The following is a 21721-nucleotide window of genomic DNA, read 5'->3' as shown; positions in this document are numbered from 1 at the left end:
GTAACGGGAGGGAAGCAGTATCATAGCATCTCTGTGAGAGAAGCTCTGGTGGGGACAGTTGGATGCGGACCTGATACTACCGGTTCTGGTGACACCTGTGTCCCTGTAGATGAGCCCAGAATCTTCCCTAAGATTGGCACTTGGAGACACCAGTGAGCAATGCTAATTACACGACACACTTGTTTTGGGTAAAACCCATTATGAGGTGCGTTATTATACCCCACGTGAGATTCTACCTTGATCACTGGGGCCAGCCTTTCGGTAGAAAGTTGTATGTGAGATTGGAAGTATATGTACGAAACTTAGGTCAGGTTTCCCAAGTGACTGAGGCATCACAGACCCTAAAAGCTAGTACAAACCAGTGTACCTGCTGCAAGTAAACTTAGGAACTTGTCATACTTACAGTCAGACAGTGATCCGTGAAGAAATTGTACATGGACAAAGTATGAGTAAAGGCTGTTACTGCAGTTTCACAGACAGCATTTCACTCTGTGGTCATGTGACCCGGTTCGTTGGTATGGCCATCCGCTCCATGCCTTGTCTGTGGTGCTGCGTTATGGTAAAGAGAAACGTCGGCATGCTCTAGCATGTGGAACGTTTGAAAGAATCAACACTAAAGGACTGTGTGTACCTTTCTCAGAAGACTCTGTTAGGAGAAGTTGGCAATCTGAAAAAACAGTTATAAGAAACGCAACGTGAGAAGGTATTTCCATCTCTCAATCATTCAGTGATCGGTTGAGACTGGAAAGGAGCAGGGGACCTCTGGGGCTCACACTTCCTCCAAGGCGAGCCACCACTGTGCTTTCGAGCGGCCCCACGCTCGCAAGTCTGAATGGCACGCATGTGGCGGAGTTGGAGCCGAGCAGCCTATGGGGTTCAGATTTCTGAGTCCCTTCGGGGGTTCGCTCGAAAGCGAAAATGTTCGCGTAAACCTTTCGTTGAGTGCAGCGTAGCCCAGCAGGAAGGTAACAGGTGACACGGGTGTCATCCCAAGGGTTCTCGAGGCTGCATTTGAAAAGGTCAAACAGGGACGCCTGGGTGGCACAGTCGCTTAAGCGTCCGACTTCAGCCAGGTCACGATCTCGCAGTCTGGGAGTTCGAGCCCCACGTCGGGCTCTGGGCTGATGGCTCAGAGCCTGGAGCCTGTTTCCGATTCTGTGTCTCCCTCTCTCTCTGCTCCTCCCCCATTCATGCTCTGTCTTTCTCTGTCCCAAAAATAAATTAAAAAAAAAAAAAAACGTTGCAATGGTCAAACAGACGGGTGATGTTTAGTTTTCATGCAGCCTGATGCAAGCAACATGTTATTGTATCATGTAAATAGTGTAGACATGAAGGAGCTACTCTACAATGTTTTTCCACATTCAGTCCTTGCAACCCACGGGGCATCTCACAGTGCCATCCCCTGTGGTTGGGACCAGCCCCATTTTGGGCGCTCAGTTAGCCACGTGCGGCGGTGTCTCCGGCCTGGGACGGCACTGCCTAGGGGCTAGTTGTGTGACCGAAGCTCCTCGTCGGTTTGCTCCCTGGTGCTGCGTGTGCAGACGTGAGGCTGGGCTGCAGAGGGTCCACGACGGAGCACGTGCCTATTGCACAGAAGGGCTATTCCCCCACCGCCCAGAAAGTCCTGCTCCTCTCTACATAATTAGGAAGAAGTCCTAGTGGCTCGGTGTTTCTCCTCTGTAACCTTGCTATGCCTGAGACCTAACTGTTCAGTAGGGTTTAGGACGTTCACTTGGTGATCTGGGTGTTTCCTGGAGGACTCTTGGAGAGAATGGTCTTGGGGTTTGTAACTGCTGAATTTACCCATCGTGGTTATGATGGTCAGCATTTCAGCACACTTGATGCTAGTAGTGTTTTCCATTTGTTCTTGAATTCTAATGAACCTACAGTGTTGTATCAGTTTCAAGTAGACAGCATACGGTTTCAACAATTGCACACGTGACTCTTTGCTCGTCACCATCACTGTGGTCACCGTGTGTCACCATACAGAGTCCTTAGGGTATCACGGACCGTATTCCCTGTACTGTGCTTTTCATCCCCGTGACGGCCTTATTTGATATCTGGATGCTGATGCCTCGTAATCACCATCATCTCTTTTGCCCACCGCCCCTACTCTCCTCTCCTCTGGCCACTACCAGTTTGTGCTCTGTGTTGAACGGACTCCTGATGCAAAGACTAGTTAACCTTGCTTGCAGTGAGTGTCCTTGTCATTTGCTGCTTTGCAGGATCACCTTCTACGGAACTTGGAAGCACTGAGGGCCATATTAAAGCGGGCAAGAGTGAGAGGCTCTTCGCTTCACCACGGGTATGACACTTCCCGGTTCACAGATCTGTTTGAGATGCGGCTGGGGGCGGCTTCCCTCTGTCACCAGTATGACGTGAACCAGCTCATGGTTCCAAAGTAGAACCGTGGGTGTGCTATGGTATGACCCGAACCGGATCAGAGTTACACACAATAACCCTGAGTGTGTTGTAGTCTGACGCGATCCATTTTCCAGGGACCGGCTAACTGATGATGGGGCGGGGCTGGGGGGGACACTGCCCTTCACCGTGCCTAACATGAACCACCTCACAAACACCTATGTTGGCACCTGCTGTGTATCTTCCAGAGGAATCCTTTGGCCGAATGGGCAGAGTGACTGGATGTAGCTCAGGGAGCCGGTAGCTTAGTAGTTGGCAAGAGGGAGAAGTACAACCTCATTCCAGAGGTTAGGTTTGGAATCTCAGGAGACCGGGAGGCATGACAGAGCTCGCAGCCATGGGAGGAGGAGTGGAAGTTAGGGCAAGTTCTGTTCGTGTTTGGGTGGGTTTCTTTGCGGCCTCCCTCCACCGAGTGTGGCAGTGATGGTGTGGGGCTAGGAGGGGTCCAGCGTGCCAGGTTCGGCCCAGCATCCCTGGAAGCTCTGGTCCCTTCCGCAACGCCAGTGGGGTCACCATGGGAGTGCACACGTGGCCATGGTTGTGAAGGTCACCTTGACATTGGTGGGGTTAGCGCAGTGCTCGCAGTTTCTTATATGTTTGAAAAGACTGGAGAATGACATGTAATCGCTGTAACTCTGTTGGGACGTTGGTGAGTCGCCTGTGAGGGAGTGGGTCAGCCGGCTTGTGAGCTGCGTCCTGCAGACAGTAATTGTCAGCGAGGTATTAAAAGGTTTGCTTGCTTCTTTGTAGGAAATGGGTACCATGTGAGAGTCATTCTGGTGTGACAGTGCCTCGAGTAGCTGACTAGGCCCCCTTAGGTGCAGGAAGGAGGCTCCTGCTCCAAAGGCAGGCCCACTCAGGCCTCACTGGGGTCTGTGCGGCTGCCGACGGGGGCTCTCGGGAGAGTCGAGGGTGTGCTGTGGCTGTCCTTGTTGAGCCTGCTTGTAGGAGAGAGAAGTCAGTGCAGGTAGAGTCACAAGCGGCCCTCCCTGTCCACGGAAGTACTGGTGGCACAGCGAATGTGTGTCCAGAGAGAGAAGCACCCAGGAAGATCCAGGCACAGAGCAGCCTCTTGGTTGGCTGACGGAGATCCTCGCCAGCAAGACACCAGTGTGCTGAGTGTCACCATTCCAGGGCTTGAAGACGGGTATGTGTGAGGAGGCCAAGGGAGCAAACAGTGGATGCGGTGCAGGCCACTCGAGTGCATGTTGGAGTTCTCAAGGGAAGGGGCTGTGCAGGCCCCTGGAGGGTGGCACCGTGGGGCAGTTGCCATAAGAGGGACGTCCACGCCCGTCACCCGCCTGAGGTGAGCTGGCCAAGGAGAAAGATAGAGAGGATCGCAGTGCTCCCGTGGTTGCGGAGGCATTGGCCGCGGTCACAGGTGGCCTTGTGGTCAGAAGTCTCCGGGCAGGAGACCGGCTGAGGAACAGGGTCTGTTTGAAGCCATCTCCCAAAGTGCTCTCTCGTCTGGTGGCAGAAGAGAGGCTGCTGGGAGCTGTGTCGCCGTGAGTGGCCAGAGGCCGTGGGGACGAGACTGGGAAGGCGGCAGGCAGGCTGGAAAGCTGAGCCCTCCTGGCACGACCTCATAGCCACGTCTTCTGTTTGTGTCGTCCTCTAGCAAGATGACATGGTCTGGGTTGCAGAGGAAAAGAAAGGTGTCAGACCCACTTCCACACGCAGGCGGGGCAGATGGGAGAGAGCTCTGGGATAGGACTGGGTGCAGGGTGGTGGGGTCGGGAGCCAGGGAGCCTGAGATAGGGTGTCAGAGTCAGGGGACACACGCGAACCTCAGTGGAGCCATGAACCATGCCAGGTCCCATGCGGGGTGGCGTGTGTGGCTCTCCCCGATTGGCGATGTGTCGTGGCCGCACAGCGGTGAAGCTAGACCACCTGAGCTCAGGTGAGCAGTTGTTCTGGGAATGGGGGGACCAGAGGAGGGGAAGGTGGTTGTGGCCAGCGGGCAGTCCCGACTTGGCTGTCTTAGAAGCAATCAGTACCCTGAGGCAGCACGTGTCAATGACGTTTCTTGAAAGGCTGCAGAGAAGAGCTTGAAGCACCACAGAGGAGACGCCCTGTCGTGGTGGCTCTGTCTCCAGGCCACAAGGGGTGACGCCAGGGGCCCCCTCTCTAGTTGATGTGAATCAGATGGGCGTGTTCTGTCTCCCGAGACCATAAGGATTGGTGAAATGGAAGGCAGCCTCTCTTCTTTTCCAGAGAGCAAGGAGCCACTGGACTCCCGTGCAGGGTTCAAGTGTGGAGGGTGAGCCCGTGGCTGAGGCCGGGCACGTGCGCTGGCCGGTGCTCCTTCACAGCTGCTGCCCAGAGCTTCGTGCCCAGAGCCTTTGCTGAGGGGAGCAGCTGACAGCCCAATTAAGTGACTCCACCCTAGGGGCTCGGGGCTCCATGGAACTTTTCTGGAGACTTCTGTGGCCAAGGGGGACATTTGTCTGTTAGTCTAACTGCACAGAGGCCAGAGACGCTTTTGCCTTGGAAACACCGGGCGCATTGCCACCTCCTGTGTACGGGAGCTGCGAGGTGTGGTTCCCGAGGATCCTGCTGCGACTGCCCCTGGGGCGCCCGATAGTGGCTGGTGGAGGAAAACCTGGGGTCACCTGGCATCACAGCAAGGGCCTTGGCACACGTGGGCCGATGGCAGGTGAAGGCCAGAGGGACGTATAGGAGTGCTTTCCGGTCAGTTGGGCAGGAGGTGGTGCAGACACGCAGGACGACAGCTTGACTGGGGGCAGGCGCTGCTCCACCTCGGGGACGTCTGGGCCGCGGGGATGCGTTGCACCTGCTGGGCCCGGGAGACCCTGTCTCCACAGGGCCCGGCTAGCGGGCTTGCACTGGAGCCAGGGGCAAAGACGCCTTCCTTGGAGACCTTTTTCTCTGACCTCATTTTCCCAATGGATGGGTTCTGGCCTGGCTGACAAAGTCCACTTTTCTTTAGATAACAACCTTGGTGTGTGTGTGCGTGTTTGTTTGATTGTTTTCCTCCGTATTTCAGGCGGACGCACGTCGGCAGCATCCCAGCTTCCAGGTTCCGTCTGGCGGACAGCCCCACGGATGCCAGCAGCAGCAGCAGCAGCAGCAGCAGCGCGGTGTTGCGGCGCCACCGGAAAGGCCGTGTGGCCCGTCTGCGACATGAGCCTTCCAAGGCAAGGACCTCCATCCTCTGGGGGCTCTCGTGGGACCCACCTGCCTGCTCCAATGTCTCCTGCCTTTTCCTCTGTCTGTGAGGCTCTTCTGGAACTAAAGGACTGATAGGCTGCTTTCTCTTTTCCCCTTCCCCCATTCTTCTTTTGCTGCCTTAGAATTTACTTTTGAGAGCTTTTGTTCTTTCTTTGTGTAAAGTAGCAATGTGGATTCAGATAGGACCTAGTGTTAAGCACAGCACAATGCAAAGTAGTAAGGGTTTGAAACGCTAACGAAGGTTAAATGAACATGTGTATTCATCCTTAAACAACAAAGAATTCACCTTTGGAGTTTAAGTACTTTTGTCCTTTGTCTCTTCAGCCGCGTATATTTTTATATATTTGTGTAAGTTTTGAGCACCTGTAGTCATGGAACAAGTTTGGTGCAGATATCGTCCCAGAGCTAGGGTGCAGCATGACTGAAAAACCCAGATGAGGGGCGCCGGGTGGCTCAGTCGGTCAAGCGTCCGACTGCTGATTTCTGCTCATGTCACGATCTCTGGGTTTGTGAGATCGAGACCCGGAGCCCCGCAGCCCCGCATGGGGCTCTGCGCTGACCGCGCCTGGAGCCTGCTTGGGATTGTCTCTCTCTCCCTCTCTCTGCTCCTCCCCCACTTGAAATAAAACAAAGAAAACAATAAATAGATAAAAAGTCAGAGGAGAGGCCTGCACCCCTATGTGTGCACAGTGTAGTGAGGGGAGACCAGCAGCGAATGGGAAGTAAAAGGTGATATGTGTGTTAGTTATCTATTTCTGTTTGACAGATGATTGACAAGTCCCTAGATGGGCACCTGTGGATAGCCCCAGAGTGCAAGGGTGGCTCTCTGGGCACTGCCCAGTGTGGCAGTGGAGAGAGAGAGACAGAACTGGCAGAGACCAAGCGGTGAGCTTGGTCTCAGTGAGCCAGGTGCTCAGGGAAAGGGAGCCCGGTGGCCTGGTCGTGCTGGGTGGGGCCAGGCAAGGTGGAGGCCGAGGACCACGGTGGTCTGGTCCAGGAGCCCTTGCGCTAAAGCCCACTCGCCAGAGTTCCAGAGTCTGTGTAGACACAGTAGGGGCAGCTTTCTGGAGGACTTGAACTCTGGTTGGGAGCAGAGACGCAGTGCTAGCTGGAAGGAGACACAGGGTAAAAGTTCTGTGGTTTGTGTTTTGTCATTTTGCTGTTTTGCCCTGGAGCGTCTGTGGTCACTCGTGGCTGGCTCGTGTTGTTTCTCCTGTATCTTCATTTGTCATTAGAGAGTGGGGTTTTGCCCCAATAGGCATAAATTGTCGTTAGCGTATCACTGTATAGTACAGGAGGATACGGGTATGATCCAGATAATAATTTGTAAACGAAGTGTTTCTTCAAAAGAGATAAGGCACTGAGCATAGACGAACGGAAGCTCGATACAGACAGCACGCTTTGCGGTGCCGACACTCGTGTTCAGGACTCCAAATCTCATGGGCTTACTGAGCACAAGTACTGCCTTCTACACTGAAACTCAGGACTCCTACAACGTGAAGCCGGCACCTGCCCCTGAGCCCGTTTTTATCACGTACCTGCCCAGGACACCCTCCTGTAACCAGCACAGTGATTTGTGAGAGGTTGTCAATCAAATTCTAGGTCAGGATTTCACATTCACGTCCAGCAGGGCATTAACAGAGTGGGTTTGTTTGGTGTTATCCAAGGTGTTGCGGGAACTTCGGCATCCCCTAGGGTGATACTGTAAAAGTGTAACTTGGTTTTCAACAAGGAGAACAGTTACAGGAAAGTTTCGAATAGGCACCTGTTAGATGTCTCTGTTCTACAAGATGCCATGTTTTAATAAGTCGTGTATGTTGTAATGGAGTTTTCCATCCCTGAGTGATAATTGGTAGTGTCTCTGGTAAATGTCGAATAACCTATTACATTCAGATGTGTGGTGGAACAAAGTGCTGCTTCCAGGCGTGGTTGTTTCTAAATCTTCTCTCGATTATATCCGTCCTGTTGTTCTCTTTAAAATATGTTTGCCTCGTTTGGTCTTGGAAATTGTAGCTTCCAAGTGTGCAGTAAATCTGATTTCTCTTCCTTTCTTTGCATGCCTCTGTCAGCCTAGTGATGTAAGGAAGCATCGGAGAAAGCGAAAGTGTTTCGTAGTGCAACCTAGCTGTGTTTGTGTGTGGTGTGGGGGAGAGTGCCCGTCTCTTCACAGTGAGCACCACAGCTGGGTAAGGACGAGCGGCTGGCGTGTGCGGGGAAGTACAGGAGCCACTGGGAGCTCGAGCGCGGCGTGCGGTTTCCACGGTACCTGCGACGGCCACCAGAGCTCACCGTTGTCTCTCGTTTGTGTCTTGCTCGCTGCGCTGCGTACTTAGTTCCATGAGACATAGAAGTTTCTAGGAAGAGAAATTACTGAAGCAGAGGCATAGAGTTTCGATTTCGAGATCACCACTTTTGACAGCCGTAGCCAGCAGCATTCAGAGAGCTCTTAGGGTTCGCCACCTGGTGTGTGCAGTGGTTTAGGATCCTGTGACCTGGCCCTCACAGACATCCCCGCGAGCCACAGCTTGTGTGGTTACCCATTTCCAGATGTGCAACCAGAGCCTGAGAGCCTGGGTCCTGTGCATGAGGACACTTTGCAGGGCAAACACTGGCCACGACACCACTCTGCCACGTACCCCACCTTTGCTCGGGCGCCCTTCTCCCATTTACAGTGCCCTCGCTGGGACAGGCCACCTCCTGTGTCCAGAGGACAATGATGTGGGTGTGCCCATTCTCATGGGGAAGCGCCGTGCCTCGGGACGGAACCCTCGACCAGAGAGTCCGCCTCATAACTGGGATGCCTTGCTCCCTGGACCGGACCCCCATCCCAGACCTTCCCAGCCATGCGCTGACAGGGCCGTGCCTCTGATACAGAGCTGGGCGGCAGCTGGGGGAGCCCCTCCACTGCACAGACGGTGTGTCCGTTCAGTTGAATTCTTGCGTTCAAGTGCCAGTTCGGTCCCTGGTTGTTTTGTGACCGGGGTGTATTCATCACCGTCTTTTTTTCCTGCTTTGGTCTCCTGGTAAGGGAGGACAGCGAAAGGTTCATGGCCCTGGGGTGTCCACACCCTGCCCCTCGGTGCACGGTCCTCAGAGATCAGGAGCTCACATCGGCGCCGGGGCACAGAGCACGCCCTGCATTCTGCTGGCTCGTGCTGCCTTTTCTTCGGTAGCAAGACTTTCTCAAGGAACAGAGGGTCGTGTGATGAACACCCAGGCAGGACGGCCTGCTCCCGCAGCTCACTGATGGTTACTTGGAGGGCTCTTTGGAGGTTTTGGGGGATGAAGTCTAGGTGTACGGGCAGTGGGCGTCAGGTCCATGCAGACAGGGCCAGCACGGGCGTTGCACTTCCCAGCCTGGCGGGAGCCTCCCGTTTTGGTTGAGACTGAAATGGCCCATAGGCACAAGTCTGGCAGGACCCAGTGCTGGGCGGGGGCCTGTGTGTGGACTGCGCTGTGACACAGGGGAGGGTGTGCTCCCGGAACCCTCCGTCTCTGCTCACCTCATAGCCTGGTCGCTAGTGTGGCTCCCTGTCCTGTTCCCTTTTGGGTTTGTTTTCTCCATATCCTTGCTTCCACCTGGGTATGAAACCTACTTGTGTTGAGCCAGTCTGACCCTGTTTGGTTTTATGTGGATAATTTGTAGCCTGTTAAGGTAGCCTTTTGTTGTCTGATGATTGTCAGGAAATCAGGAGAGGAGGCAGGTGTTTTGGAGCTGTTGGTTAAGCTTGTGTCTTCCCTGAGCTCAGCTCCACTTGGTGCTGACCGCCATGGGTGTCCCGAGCCCCATGCAGCTTCGGAGGCCCTGGTACAAACCCAGTTGGCTGTGCCTGTCTCACCAGTCCTACACGTGTGTCTCGTGAGATCCGGCCCTGCCTCACCACCAGGACCTGTCAAGGGTCGTAACGCTGGCGGGTCCGTGGCCCCACGGTCCTTTCCAGGGCCCACAGCCACATAGCCGCAGACCCACAGCCTGTCACACAAGGAAAAATGGAGTCTGAAGGGGTTCATTTGTCGTGACGGCAGCCAAGGGACGCTGTGTCTCCACCGTGTCGAGCAGACTGTCTGTAAGCTGCAGATGAGTCCATCAGTTTGTAACATCAACCGAAATGTCCCCGAGAAGCAGAAGTCAGACCCGAGTGTGGGGTCAGGGGGTTGGGTGCCTTGTCACTTTACACACGTCCCCGTAGATTCCAGCCTTGCATCGCCACCAGAGGTGACAGTGGATTAGGCCACAAGCTCGCTCCACTTCCCCCAAACAAAGAGCTTTGGACAATCGTGCATGGGAGGGCTCCGTGCTCACCAGGGTTTGCCCTGAATGGCGTCAGGAAACAAACACCTTCCTTCTCAGCTGGCCGTGGTGTATGGTGACATGGTTTGGGTCTCCGCCTCTACCTTCTGTGGCCAGGCTCCTGGTGGTGGGAGGTCCTGGGGAGGGTACACCCCTCGGTGCAGATGGGCTGGGGGTCTCAGTGGGCCCACTGCCCGGACGCGAATCCACCCTTTCGCCTGGCGTTAGGCCGATCCTAGGAAGTCGTTTTGGACGCTGCACAAAGCACAGCTCATAGCTTTTCAAATGAGTTGCTGCCTGTGATTTCAGGGCTGTGTGCTCCTCTGTCTGGGTGCACGGTGAACTCATGTCACTCTCCTCTCCACCCCACAGTTGCTGCCTTTGGAGGAAGAGTCACAAGATAGCACGGCAAGGACACGATGTGTACCGTCAGCTCCTTCTTCCCAGAGGTCCCTGAGCTTGGACAGGCTGCAGCAAGGGGCACTGCACAAGGCCAGCCACGAGGACATCAGGGACGCCACAAAGTAAGGGGCACAGGCATCGTAGGAGACATGCCTGTGCGCTGGTTTTCAGCTCTGAGAAACCTTTGATCTCTACATGGGGGAGAAAGGGTCGGAACAGCGATTCCAAAGAGAGGCCAATGAACCGAGTTTACGTGCACGTCATTCTTGGGATACCTGCCTGGGTGCCCTGGGTGTGGCCAGCAGAGCAAAAGGCAGGGGGAAAAGACCAGAGTCTTGTGATGCTGGTGGCTGTAGGGCAGCCTCGTTTGCTCAGATCCTACGCACCAGCCGTCCTGAGACCTCCCTTTTCCTCCCGGTGGATCCTGGGTGACATGCTCCCTAGGGCTCCTCCCCTGGGCCGCACTGTGCCCTGTGGGGCTGTCAGGAGCCATGCTCTCTTCCCCCCACCCCCACCAGGCAGCTCCAGCAGCCTCTCTGTTCCTCGCACCACGTCCTGGGGTGGCTCAGGTGTGCATGTCCTCCGTGCTCCCGGGTCACGGCCAGGGTGGGGTGCCGAGCGTTCTCAACCCAAGGTGCTTGGACTCCAGATATACTTGGGAGGGAGAGAGTGTCAGCTCCCAGGGCGCAGCCCTCCCTAGAAGCTGGGGGATTGTGCTTCTAATCACGTGGGGCGGTGTGTCGTGTGACGAGCACGCGTGGAAGATGCTCTCCTGTGCGTCCCCCAGATCCCCAGGCTCTCGGGATGGCCCCTTGAGCAGCCTCAGCAAAACTAGCAATAGCCAGGACTCACTGACCAACGCCCCCAAGAAGAAGGGCATCACAAAATCCATCCGCTGGTTGCTCACCAGAAGACAAAAGGTCCACCCCAGCCACGCTAGCGACGAGCCTGCCTGACCAGGTTGGTGTCCCCTGCGTGTTTCCAGCGTGTGGGTGGTCTTACTGGCCTCATTCCTCTAGATCCGTGGTCTCTCTGCCTGCAGACCCCTCCCCGTGTCGGGAGACCTCACGTGGCTGTGGACACCCCCCACCTCCCATTTCATCACTCTGCTTCCCCACAGCCACTGGATTGGAGCCACTGAATTGAAAACCCTTCCCAAGGTGCCCTGGGACTCAGCAAATTGGGCGGACAAGCTGAAAAACACCAAAAACTTTAAAAAATAAGCATTGTGTTTCTTGTCACCTTGCTGAGCACTTTTCAGCTGTACCTGTTTTTAAAGCAGTAGCTGTTCGTTTGTTCAATAGACTCTATAGCTGCAAAGCAGTATTATGTCCTCCACGGACATAAAAAGGCCTCCAGGGCCTTTTGCTCCTGGAACCATGCTGGGAAAATTCGGTCCCTTAGATGTTGCCGGTGTGTTTTCTTCCACATCCTTATACTTTCTGTAATGAAAACATTAAGATTCGTGAAAGTGCCCTCTGGCTCTCACACCCACTGCTCCCAGAAATGTGTATGTCTTGTAAGTCCAGAGGTCACAAAATTGGCCAAAACATTTCACTGTGTTTCCTACGTTTCTTTTGTCATCTTCGGGAGGTACGGTTTCAGTACTTGGTCATATGAGGACAGCGTTTATTGAGTCGTTTGCCCCAGCATTTGATTCAGTTTCACAGAGTGTGTGTAGGTGACTTTCTCCGGGGCTGAGATGTTCAAATCGCTGACTTGGCTTCTGGGTTACCATAGGTATAACGCAGTGTCTGAGAGTGGATCATACTGTGGTCTCTGTGGACATGCATGGCCAGTCCCAGAAACATACGGTTGACCCTTGAACAGCCAGGGTTTGAAGATCAGGTCCACTTGTATGCAAGTTATGTGTTTCCATGCAGTAGAGTATTGTAAACGTATTTTCCCCTCTTTATGGTTTTCTTAATCACATTTACCTTGTTTTATGAAGGAATACAGCATATACACGTCACTTATAAAATATGTGTTAACCGACTGTTTCTGGTAAGGCTTCTGGGTACAGTGGGCTATGAGGAGTGAAGTTCTCAGGGAGGTGGCGGTGAGGTAGAGCCCCATAAGGCTCCACGAAAGGTGCCTAGTGTTGACAATGTCCGCCTCAGGAGAATGAGTCTCAGAGTTCTTACAGAGTTCTTACAGAGTTCTTACAGAGAAATGTAATCACGATCTGTAAGTGTTTTAAGCGTGTCCATGTGTTTGAACAACTGTTATTTTACCTAGTGAAAGACCTTGGAAATGAACTGGGTATATGTGTTTCCTGTACTGTGTACTTCATTTTAAATCTCTTCACAGTTGACAGAAGCAGTCTTTCACCAGAAGTAACTAGTGAATCATCTGGTGATTTTTCGATGTCTCCTAAAGGAGATGCAATATTTATTACTTTGCATGAAAGTGAGGTGTCCCGTCACAGTCTCTTCATATGCTGGGGAGTCTTTGCAGGTTTCTCTGATTTTCAACTGAGTCCACAAAGCGGGCTTTGCGATTAGAACTGAGACGTTTGTGTTGAAGTGACAAGGTGCCCAGGCTCGGGGCCAACAGTGTTGTCTGACGGGAGGAAGGTTTTCCAGAACACCCGGAGTGTGCAGCTGAAGCATAGGCTTGGGGCACAGAGCGGAGATCCTTGTCCTGCATCACAGGGTGTGGATGTGATGGAGAGAGCTTTCGGCAGCCACCGTGGCCATGGGTGTTTACTGTCGGCAGAGGTGCTGGTTTGGAGGAAGGACCCGGTGATTCGCTGGGTCCTATCGATTGGCCTTAAAGAGGAGGCCAACAATCGCGTAGACGGTGGCGTTCACGGCACGTTGATGGCCTTAGACGGGACCTTCGATGTCACCGCCCTGGCGCTTCTGGTGCAGATCCCGACCCAGAACACACAGGTGACACCGGGCCGTCTGCACCCGCCCACTGCTCTCCTGCTGGAGACCCCGCAACCTGTATTGGAGCAAGGCAGCGCGTAGCTTCACCGCACAGCTAGTCCTCTCTCCCCAAACCCGGTCTGTTTTGCGCGGCACGGAGTCCTCGGTGCTGCCTCCTCCTGCCTGAGCTCTGCCTGTCCCTTCCCCTCACAGGCTCGGGAGACTGGCGTGCGTTTAGCTCTTATGTGGAGAGAGAAACACTCTTGCTTCGTGTGCCACGTGGAAGTTTCATGGCTTCTGTTTCTGATTTCCCTGTGGAATTCTGTTTGACTCATGGGCTCAGTGGAGAATCAGGAATCTTTTGATCCTTCTACAGAACACTGTACACCTTTGGGAATGCCCTCAGTGTCCCCACTGCAAACCCCCCTCCACGGCACCCTTGTCTAATTTCCCGGAGAGCATGGACCCCTCTCCCCAAAGGCCCATTCCTGTGGGCTTCCTGGGGGGCTCAGATGATTCGGCGCTCGACCCTTGCTTTGGGCTCAGGTCATGATCTCCTAGTTGGTGGCGTCGAGCCCCAAGTCGGGCTCCGTGCCGACAACTTGGAGTCTGCTTGGGATTCTCTCTCTCCATCTCTCTCTGCCCCTCCCCTGCTCATGCTGTCTCTCTGCCTCTCAAAGATAAGTAAATCAAGCCCATTAATGGACTCCACATTAACATCTCTGATTGAAAATACACTATTAGGATTCAATGGGTATTGTTTTGAGTTTGAAGTCTTGGTTTCGACGCTATTGCAATATGTTGTCATCCTTTAGATTGACATAACTTTTGGGGTGTTGGCTCGTGACTTCAGCCTCGTACTATCTTGGAATGGGAGTTGAACCACCTTTTGGTCATGGGGACTGACCAAAGGGTTGGTGAAATAAGTTTTCAGCCTAATGATCTCTAAATTTGCGTTAACTGTTAAGTATTATATTTGGGCATGCCTGGCTGGCTGAGTCAGAGGACAGCGTGACTCATAATCTCTGGGTTGTGACTTTGAGCCCTGTGTTGGGGGTAGAGATTTCCTAAAAGTAAAATCAAAAAAAAAAAAAAAAACAGGAACGTAGATTATTATGTTTGTAGGAATCATGTACCAGACTACTCTTCCAAATGCGGAGATAATTTTACCTTACAAGTTAAGCTTAGCTCTTAATTTATTAGCAAATGAGCTTCGGGGCGCCTGTGTGGCTCAGTTGGTTAAGTGTCTGACTTTGGCTCAGGTCATGATCACACTGCTTGTGAGTCTGAGGCCAGCATTGGGCTGGCTGCTGTCTGCGTGGAGCCTGCTTTGGGTCCCCTGTCACCCTTTCTATCTGCCCCTATCTCACTCACACACAATCGTTCTCTCTCTCTCTCTCTCCCTCTCTCTCTGAAAATCTAACAAACAGGGGTGCCTGGTAGCTCAATCATTTAAGCATCTGAGTCTTGCTTTCAGCGCAGGTCATGATCTCACACTTCGTGAGTTTGGGCCTCCCGTTGGGCTCAGCGGTGACAATGGGGATTCTGCTTGGGATTCTCTCTCTCCCTAGCCCTCTGCCCTTCCACAACTCATACTGTTTGTGTCTCTTTCAAAAATAAATAAATGTACCTGCAAAAACGTAAAAAACACCCAAACCAACGAGCTATTGAGAAACCAATATTTTACCAGAGGTGAGGAGTTTGGTTTCTTTCCTTTTGGTATTTGACTTTTGATAGTCTTGAGAAATATTTTTCACATCATAACACATTGACGGCAGCCTGGCGATAGAGCCTGTAAGTTGCCTTTGGGGGCGGCTGGAGGTCTCTCTGCAGTCCAGGGCCCTGTGCTCTGGGGGAAGGTTACAGTCGTTTATTTAAAAAGACACGAAGTGTTGATTTCTCCTTATACAACACCAGGACTGATTTACTCCCACACCACTACTTAAGACTGTCTTCGTTGCCATAAGAACACTCGAGTGTGACGAGAATAGGACACGTGAAAGGGTGCGGTGGGACTGTCCTAGCGTGTAGCACTGTCCGCAGCTTAAAGACTGTTTTGAAAACAAAAAGGTAGTATCTTCTATAGCAGGAAGGTGATTTCACAAAGACAGTGCGGCAGGTCCAGTCAGCCCAGGACTGTCCTGACTTGTGCCCGGTCAGGGTCCTGGCACAAATATGGCCCTGCCTCCTTTACCGCCTGGGGCAGCCGTCTGGGCAGGGGGCCCCCAATGGCTGTCAGGAATGGGGGTAAACAGCTGTAAACAAACTTGCAGAGTGAGGTCATTTTAAAGGGCTGGTAACCTTACTATATATTTTTGGTTTTCATTTCACAATGTGTCCTGTAATTTCCCAGGATGATGATAGAAGCTTCAGGAGGGCACCTTCTTAGAGATAGCAATGTAGATCAAGACACTGTTGACTTACCTGCTGGGTCAGCAGAGACTCTCCCTGCAGGCTTCTGGGTCACTTCCTCTCTGTCCTCTATGCAGCCAGAGAAGATGCTGCTGGTCTGTATGTGACGTGCTGCTCTGCCCCAGCCTCTTGGCGGAGGTATGGGAGGCTCTTGGGTTGGAATGTGAACACTGATGGAGAATGGCCGACTTAATATGTAACAAGGCGTTCAGATGCTATGGCATGCTCAGGCTCAAATGATCTAAGGTTACTCCTCACTTCTGCTTATCAAAGGTTCACAGTGAAAGAGATTTTTTTAACTTTTCTATCTGATGGAATATTAGCGTATTCTCTCAACTACTACAACTAGGCATCGTGGGTGTCCTCAGAGCGTTGGACCAGCCTCAGAGCGACACTTGCAGAGCTACGTATGTGATGGGCAGCCCTGGCCCCTCTTTCACAAGATGGCAGATGGACACGGCGAAAGTGTTTTCATGGCCTCTACTGCCCCATTGCTATTTGAGAGTGAACTCCCGGGGACTCCCCCGGCTGCTTGCGGGTGGAGAGAACCCCACTCAGAAGTGCCCCGGGAGCCCTCAGTGGTTGCTGCTGTGGTTTGGAATGTGTGTGGCTGTATTTGTGCCCTCATGTGCTATTTCAAGACTAACCGCATGCTGCATTTGCACGCTGCCCCTTGTGTTGCTTGGAGCAGGCATAGTATCTGCACCACAGAGGCTAGATTCAGGCAGTCATGTCTTAATCCTGCCGACACCTCCTGTTGGTGAGTAGAGGGCACCGTCCATGCAGGCCACAGTCGGACACCCCATGTCCTGTCTGCGCAATGTCCATGTGAGCCAGGACAGCCGCAGCAGGCTCACTTAGGGACTTCAGAAATACACAGACACGCAGATGCACATAGACAGACTCACACACACATACACATACACGCACACACACACACACACACACACACACACACACACACACACACACACACATGAGCTTCTCTACACCTGCTAAGAGGATTCTGGTGTTTGTGTGCTTACACTTAAGAGGTTGGTGTGTTCTCAGTTTTTCCGGAGAAAACTGTATTTCCACTCTTTTCGTAAAAAAAGAAGTTTGGCTTCAGTGTCTGCTAATGTCTTTTGTGGTAGGGAGGCAGGATTGCTGTCGAAGCAGTAGGAGATTTTCCAGGTCTGAGCTGACCTTCCCGGTCGTTCGGGAGCAAGTGGCACTGGCCTTTGCCTGGTCTGGTGGAGCTCCTAGGTCAGCAGGCCCTGGCTGGCTTGTTTTACGCACACCTTCTTGAATGAACCAGGCCCAAGAGGATTCTAGTCCTCACGTGAGTGACGCTGGTGGCCTCTCAGTTGAGAGATTAGCTTTTAAAAGTGGAAGCACATTGCCCTCTGAGGGGCTGAGTTTGAACTTGGAGATTTCGGGTGTGGGCCCCGGAGCCCAGCCCTCTTCTCCCTGATCTGAGGGCCTCGGGGGTGGGCTTTGTTCTCCTCTCATTCTGTTTTCCTGTCTCAGCCACAGTGTTTGATTGTTGGGAGCTCCTGGCTGGAGGCCAGGTGGAGCCTATGACACTTGAACTTAGGGTAGTGAGTTTGAGCCCCATTTTGGAGTGGAGATTACTTAAAATCCTGAAAAAAAAAGAATAGTTGATTGATTCCTTCATCTTGTTTTTTTTTTTTAATTTGGTAACTTTCAGTCTTAAGCCAGTATGAACTCAATCGAATAATTCTCATTGGTAATGCAAAATGCTTCATATGTTCTCTAGATTCTCAAATCTCTTCAGCCAGGAAGGTCTTTGGGGAGGGGGGGCACGCGCTAGGCCCCACCTGGGGCCCTGGAAGGTGCTTTTCGGGCTGATGTCTTAAGACTGATTCTTTCCTTTATCTTGCAGTTTACCCACACTGCTTCTACCGATGGTCTTGCAGCACGCAGAGCCCAGCAGTGACTACATTTGAAACTTCAACCAGATCTTTCATCTGTTAATCCTTGTTATATGGACGCTGAGATATTTTATTACAGTATTTAATTACTGAAAAATTCGTGAATAGGATCGAGAAACTCATTTAGCATTTAATGTTTCGTACATTTCTGTAACTTTGTCACTCCCTATAGATAGTTCGTTACTTTCATGTATATCCGGGCTATAAATATCCTTTGGAATCAATTGATGTTGTTATATCTCAGTTTAGTCTTTCAAGTGTATGTACTCTCATGGTTGTATGTATAAATCCTACGACAAATACAGGGCTTTTATAACCTGTGCACGTATTGTAATCATCATTGTTTAATTGTTTGTTAAGAAACCCTGACAGAGAAAAGGATTTTACCACGTTTGCAAAATCACCGTGACACAGCCTGCATTATCCTTTACGAATGTCCCTTAGCTCTACACCCATGGTTTTGATATAATCAGACTTAATTTGCAGCAATTGTCATTGTATTTTAATGACTCACCTTAACTACACTTTTTCTAGCAAGAAATGCTTTCTTCTGCAGTGTGAACAGAGTAAAAATATCTGGTGTTAACTATCAGCTAAAGAAACTTGGAGTGGAAAGCTGATGGAAACACTGTGAAAATCTCCCAGGCCGGTATGCTGTTTCTGAGCCTGGTCCCTGGGGGCCTGGGCAGTTTGCCTGGAGTGACCCGCACAACCTGGGAGCTGAGGCCCCAGAAAGCCTGGGTGGGGCAACCTGGCCACCTCTTCCCCGAAACCCTGCCCGCCCCCTTCTCCCCCCCAACCCGAACCTTAGACCCCTGGCAGCAGAACTCTCAGAGGACCAATCAGGGTGCACTGGTCTCCCACCTCGGGCCAGGGTGCTGGGTGCTCAGCACAGAGCAAGATGCAAGATCCTGGAAACAATGTAGAGCAACTCTAATAAAGGCCTTATTGTTCTTACGGAAATCAGCTGTTTAGATTTGTTTGTTAACAAGTTTAAGGAGTGGACCTCATTCTCCATTTGTAGATTTTATTTAATTTTTTTATGTTGCTTTATTATTGAAAGACAGAGAGAGAGACAGAGCATGAGCATGGATGCTGCAGAGACAGGAGAAGACAGAGAATCCGAAGCAGGCTCCAGGCTCCGAGCTGTCTGTCAGCACGGGGCCCGACGTGGGGCTCGAACTCACAAACTGTGAGATCATGACCTGAGCTGAAGTCGGACGCTTAAGTGACTGAGCCACCCAGGCGCCCCATCTCCATGTGTAGATTTTGAGGAGACAGCCATTTCAGGTTATCCAAGTAGCCAACGTAACTTATAATTTTGAGGTGGCATATAAAAAAGCCACCCAGGAATGTGCTCAGATCATGGTGCCTTATTTCTTATGCAGCTGGTACAGAGATAGAAACGACATGTCTCTTTACATTGGACGTTTGACAGTTTCCCTGTGTCTTTCTATTAATCTTTTGTGAACTTCCTGATTGTATGACAGAGTAGGTACCGTCTACTTTGAACTATTTTTATCACGGAATTATTTGCTGGCTTTCAAGGCAGTAGTGGAGCGTTTCCCACTGCCAATAAAGACTAGTGAGAATAAGCTGCCATTGACTTGAGAAGTGGCTGCCGTGGATTTCTCTGGTGCACGGGGCCATGAAGGCACTTGTGCCACGTGGAAGTAGTAGTGTGGAAACCAGCTGATAGAATACCACAGCTGGAAGTGGAAGTTCAGGACAGGGGTGTCCTCCACAGGAGGGCCAAGTGCCCAGACCCTAGGGTGGCGGCCCCGGAATCAGTGCAGCCGGGGGCCCAGGCAATAGGCCAACAGGGCAGGGCGACTCTTCCACGGTCAGGGCCAGCTGAGGCTGCTCTTCCTCCAGGACCCCAGGAGACTGGAGTGTGTGCGTGTGCGCATGTGTGTACAGGCGCGTGCTTTCCACCCAGTCTCCACTCCTCTTCCATCCTGTGTGTGGGCTTTCCTGTCCTGCTGCTGTCCTCTCAAGGTCCCAAGAAGTGCCCAGGGCTGCATCCTTCCCCATCGTCTCAGCCCCTGGCACCCACTAGGCTGCTTCTCCCGAAGCTCAGACCCAGTGCTGAGTCTTACACCAGCCGGTGTGGCAGGCGGGAGGGTCTGCCCGCACCGGGGGCTGGCAGCCACCACCAGGCCAACTCATGAGGCTCTGGCACAAGATCCCTGTCGCTCAGGCGACTCTGGGACGGTTCCTTCCCTCCCCGCCACGGTGAGCACATGGCCATCGGGTTGGTGGATGGACACCGTGACCCGTGGTCCGTGTGTGGTGGGCACAGCTGACGATCACTGGGTTTCATCTTCCTGGACTGTCTCTCCTGCCAGGACTGATCGGCTACTCCTCTGAATGCTGCGTTCCCTTTTTGTGGAGTAATCCTTCCCATCTTTCTTCCGTTAGGGCGTAGTTAGCTTGTTGTCTTCCTGTTCAGAATCTGTGCTGGCTGATTTCTTTTTTTTTTTTTTTCTGCACTTCCTAGTCCTTAGTGTTAAATGTGAGATTTGGAACAACAGAGTGCTTCCTTGCTTTTTACATGTAACAATCTGCTCTTCCCCACCAAAGCTGGGCAAGCCTTAGGCATCTGAAAGTCTCTGGAAACAGATCAATTCACCACAGGTACATTAAGTTGCAGATGTTTTATTAAAACTTGATTTGGTGGTTCCACTTGTGCCTAAAAAACAAATGTCAGTTGAGAAACAGACCCAGCGCCGAGCAGATGTCGAGAGCTTTCGCCTCTCTGAGAACACTCCTTAGCCATACTTGGTTGTGCTCACTCCACACTGAACGTCCGAGGCTTGCAGGCCTTTCCACAGTCCCACCAGGTCCCACCGAAGACCCTTGACTCCCCCGTTGCTAGAGACTCCTACCGGAGGTCACTAAACCCTCATCACTGCTGCCCTTCAGGTCCTGTCTCCAGTGTCCCATCGTGTGATCTGAAGGTAATCGTGGCTTCACGTGTTCTTCCTCGCCTATTGCTAGCTGAGCGCTCAGCCCCCCCCAGAAGGGTGCTCCGTGGTCCGGGGAGTGATCTGTCCCCATGTCCTCTGCAGAGGGGCAGCAGGCACATGCGCAAGTGGGGTTGTTTCCTCCTTCTTGCCGATATGGCTTCACTTGATGGTGTTTCTCAAGATCTCCGAACTCTGCTCTCTCTTACCTTCCTGTCGCTTGACTCCTCAGTGGGAACAAGTGGCCCGGATTCTGCTGTTTCTTGTCCTTGTCTTCCTGTTGCACCTTTTGCAGTCCTGCCTCGAGGCCAGCGCTGTGTCTTCAGCCACCGTTGCTTGGGCAGAAACTGGTGGGGGGCGGGGAGGCTGCGGCCTGCCAGCCTCGCTGCTTGCTGCCCACTGTCCTGTCCTCCCTCAGTGTATCTTACCTGCCGCCTCTCGTAAGAACATCCGTCCTTGCACCTCCCCTCCCGAGGACCGCAGGGTGGTGTCAAGGTCCTCCGCTTAGCTGCACCTACAAAGATCCCTTTCCCAAATAAAGTCACATGCACAGGTTCCAGAGATTTGGACATAGATGTGCCTGCAGGGGGCCCACTGCTCACCCCACCTCCTCAGTCCACCTGTTTCTGGAGAAGGCCTGCCTTGCCTGGTCCTGTCCCAGAGCCATCAGGGTGGGGAGGGCGAGCCCCACCCTCCCAAGGGAAGAGGACTCTCGGGTCACAGGAAGGGCCCTGGAGTGTCCAGGAAGACAGCAGAAGACAGTAGACAATGGTCAAGAGGACCTCTGACATGCATCGGGATTACTTCCAGTTGATCTTCTCACTCGAGTGTGCCGAGCCTCTCCTGGCCACGAATGTGTGTGTGTGTGGGGGGGGGGGGCTCTGCGTTGGTAGAAGACACTTTCAGGGACTACTGAGACAGAAAGCACTCTGGACAGGTACTAGGATGTGCGGGGGAGACAGTGATGCAAGAGAAAACCATCCTGCCCACACGTGAGAGGAAGCAGCATCAGGCCTGGATGCCAGGATGCCAGCCAGGCTGGGCTGTGGTGAGGGCCAGGTGCAGGGAGGCCTGTGTCCCACTGTGCCGCCTCCAAGGCCTCCGTCCGCTGTGAGCCATGGGCATGGTGGCCGCCCACAGGGTTTCGGGGACACGTACCGGGACACATCCAGCAGTTAGAGGGTACGTCGGCCTCTCCTGCGCAACCGGCGGCCACCGTCCCACTGGCTT

At 52.8% G+C, this 21721-nt stretch overlaps 1 protein-coding gene across 1 annotated transcript in view; it reads left to right on the top strand.

The window, feature by feature from the left end:
* The window catches only part of LOC122478623 (liprin-alpha-1-like), a 33015-nt gene extending 15168 nt beyond the window's left edge, over positions 1-17847 (top strand). The window contains exons 9-13 of the mRNA XM_043572172.1: positions 2226-2305; positions 5429-5579; positions 10277-10428; positions 11094-11266; positions 17477-17847. Coding sequence (XP_043428107.1) covers positions 2226-2305; positions 5429-5579; positions 10277-10428; positions 11094-11262 — 552 coding nt within the window. The 3' untranslated portion in view covers positions 11263-11266; positions 17477-17847. The remainder of the gene's footprint in view (positions 1-2225; positions 2306-5428; positions 5580-10276; positions 10429-11093; positions 11267-17476) is intronic.
* The last annotated feature ends 3874 nt before the right edge of the window (positions 17848-21721 follow it).

The sequence above is a fragment of the Prionailurus bengalensis genome, unplaced genomic scaffold (genome assembly GCF_016509475.1).
Source record: "Prionailurus bengalensis isolate Pbe53 unplaced genomic scaffold, Fcat_Pben_1.1_paternal_pri Un_scaffold_114, whole genome shotgun sequence".
NCBI classification, from domain to species: Eukaryota; Metazoa; Chordata; class Mammalia; order Carnivora; family Felidae; genus Prionailurus; species Prionailurus bengalensis.
This window is presented reverse-complemented; position numbering and strand designations above follow the sequence as displayed.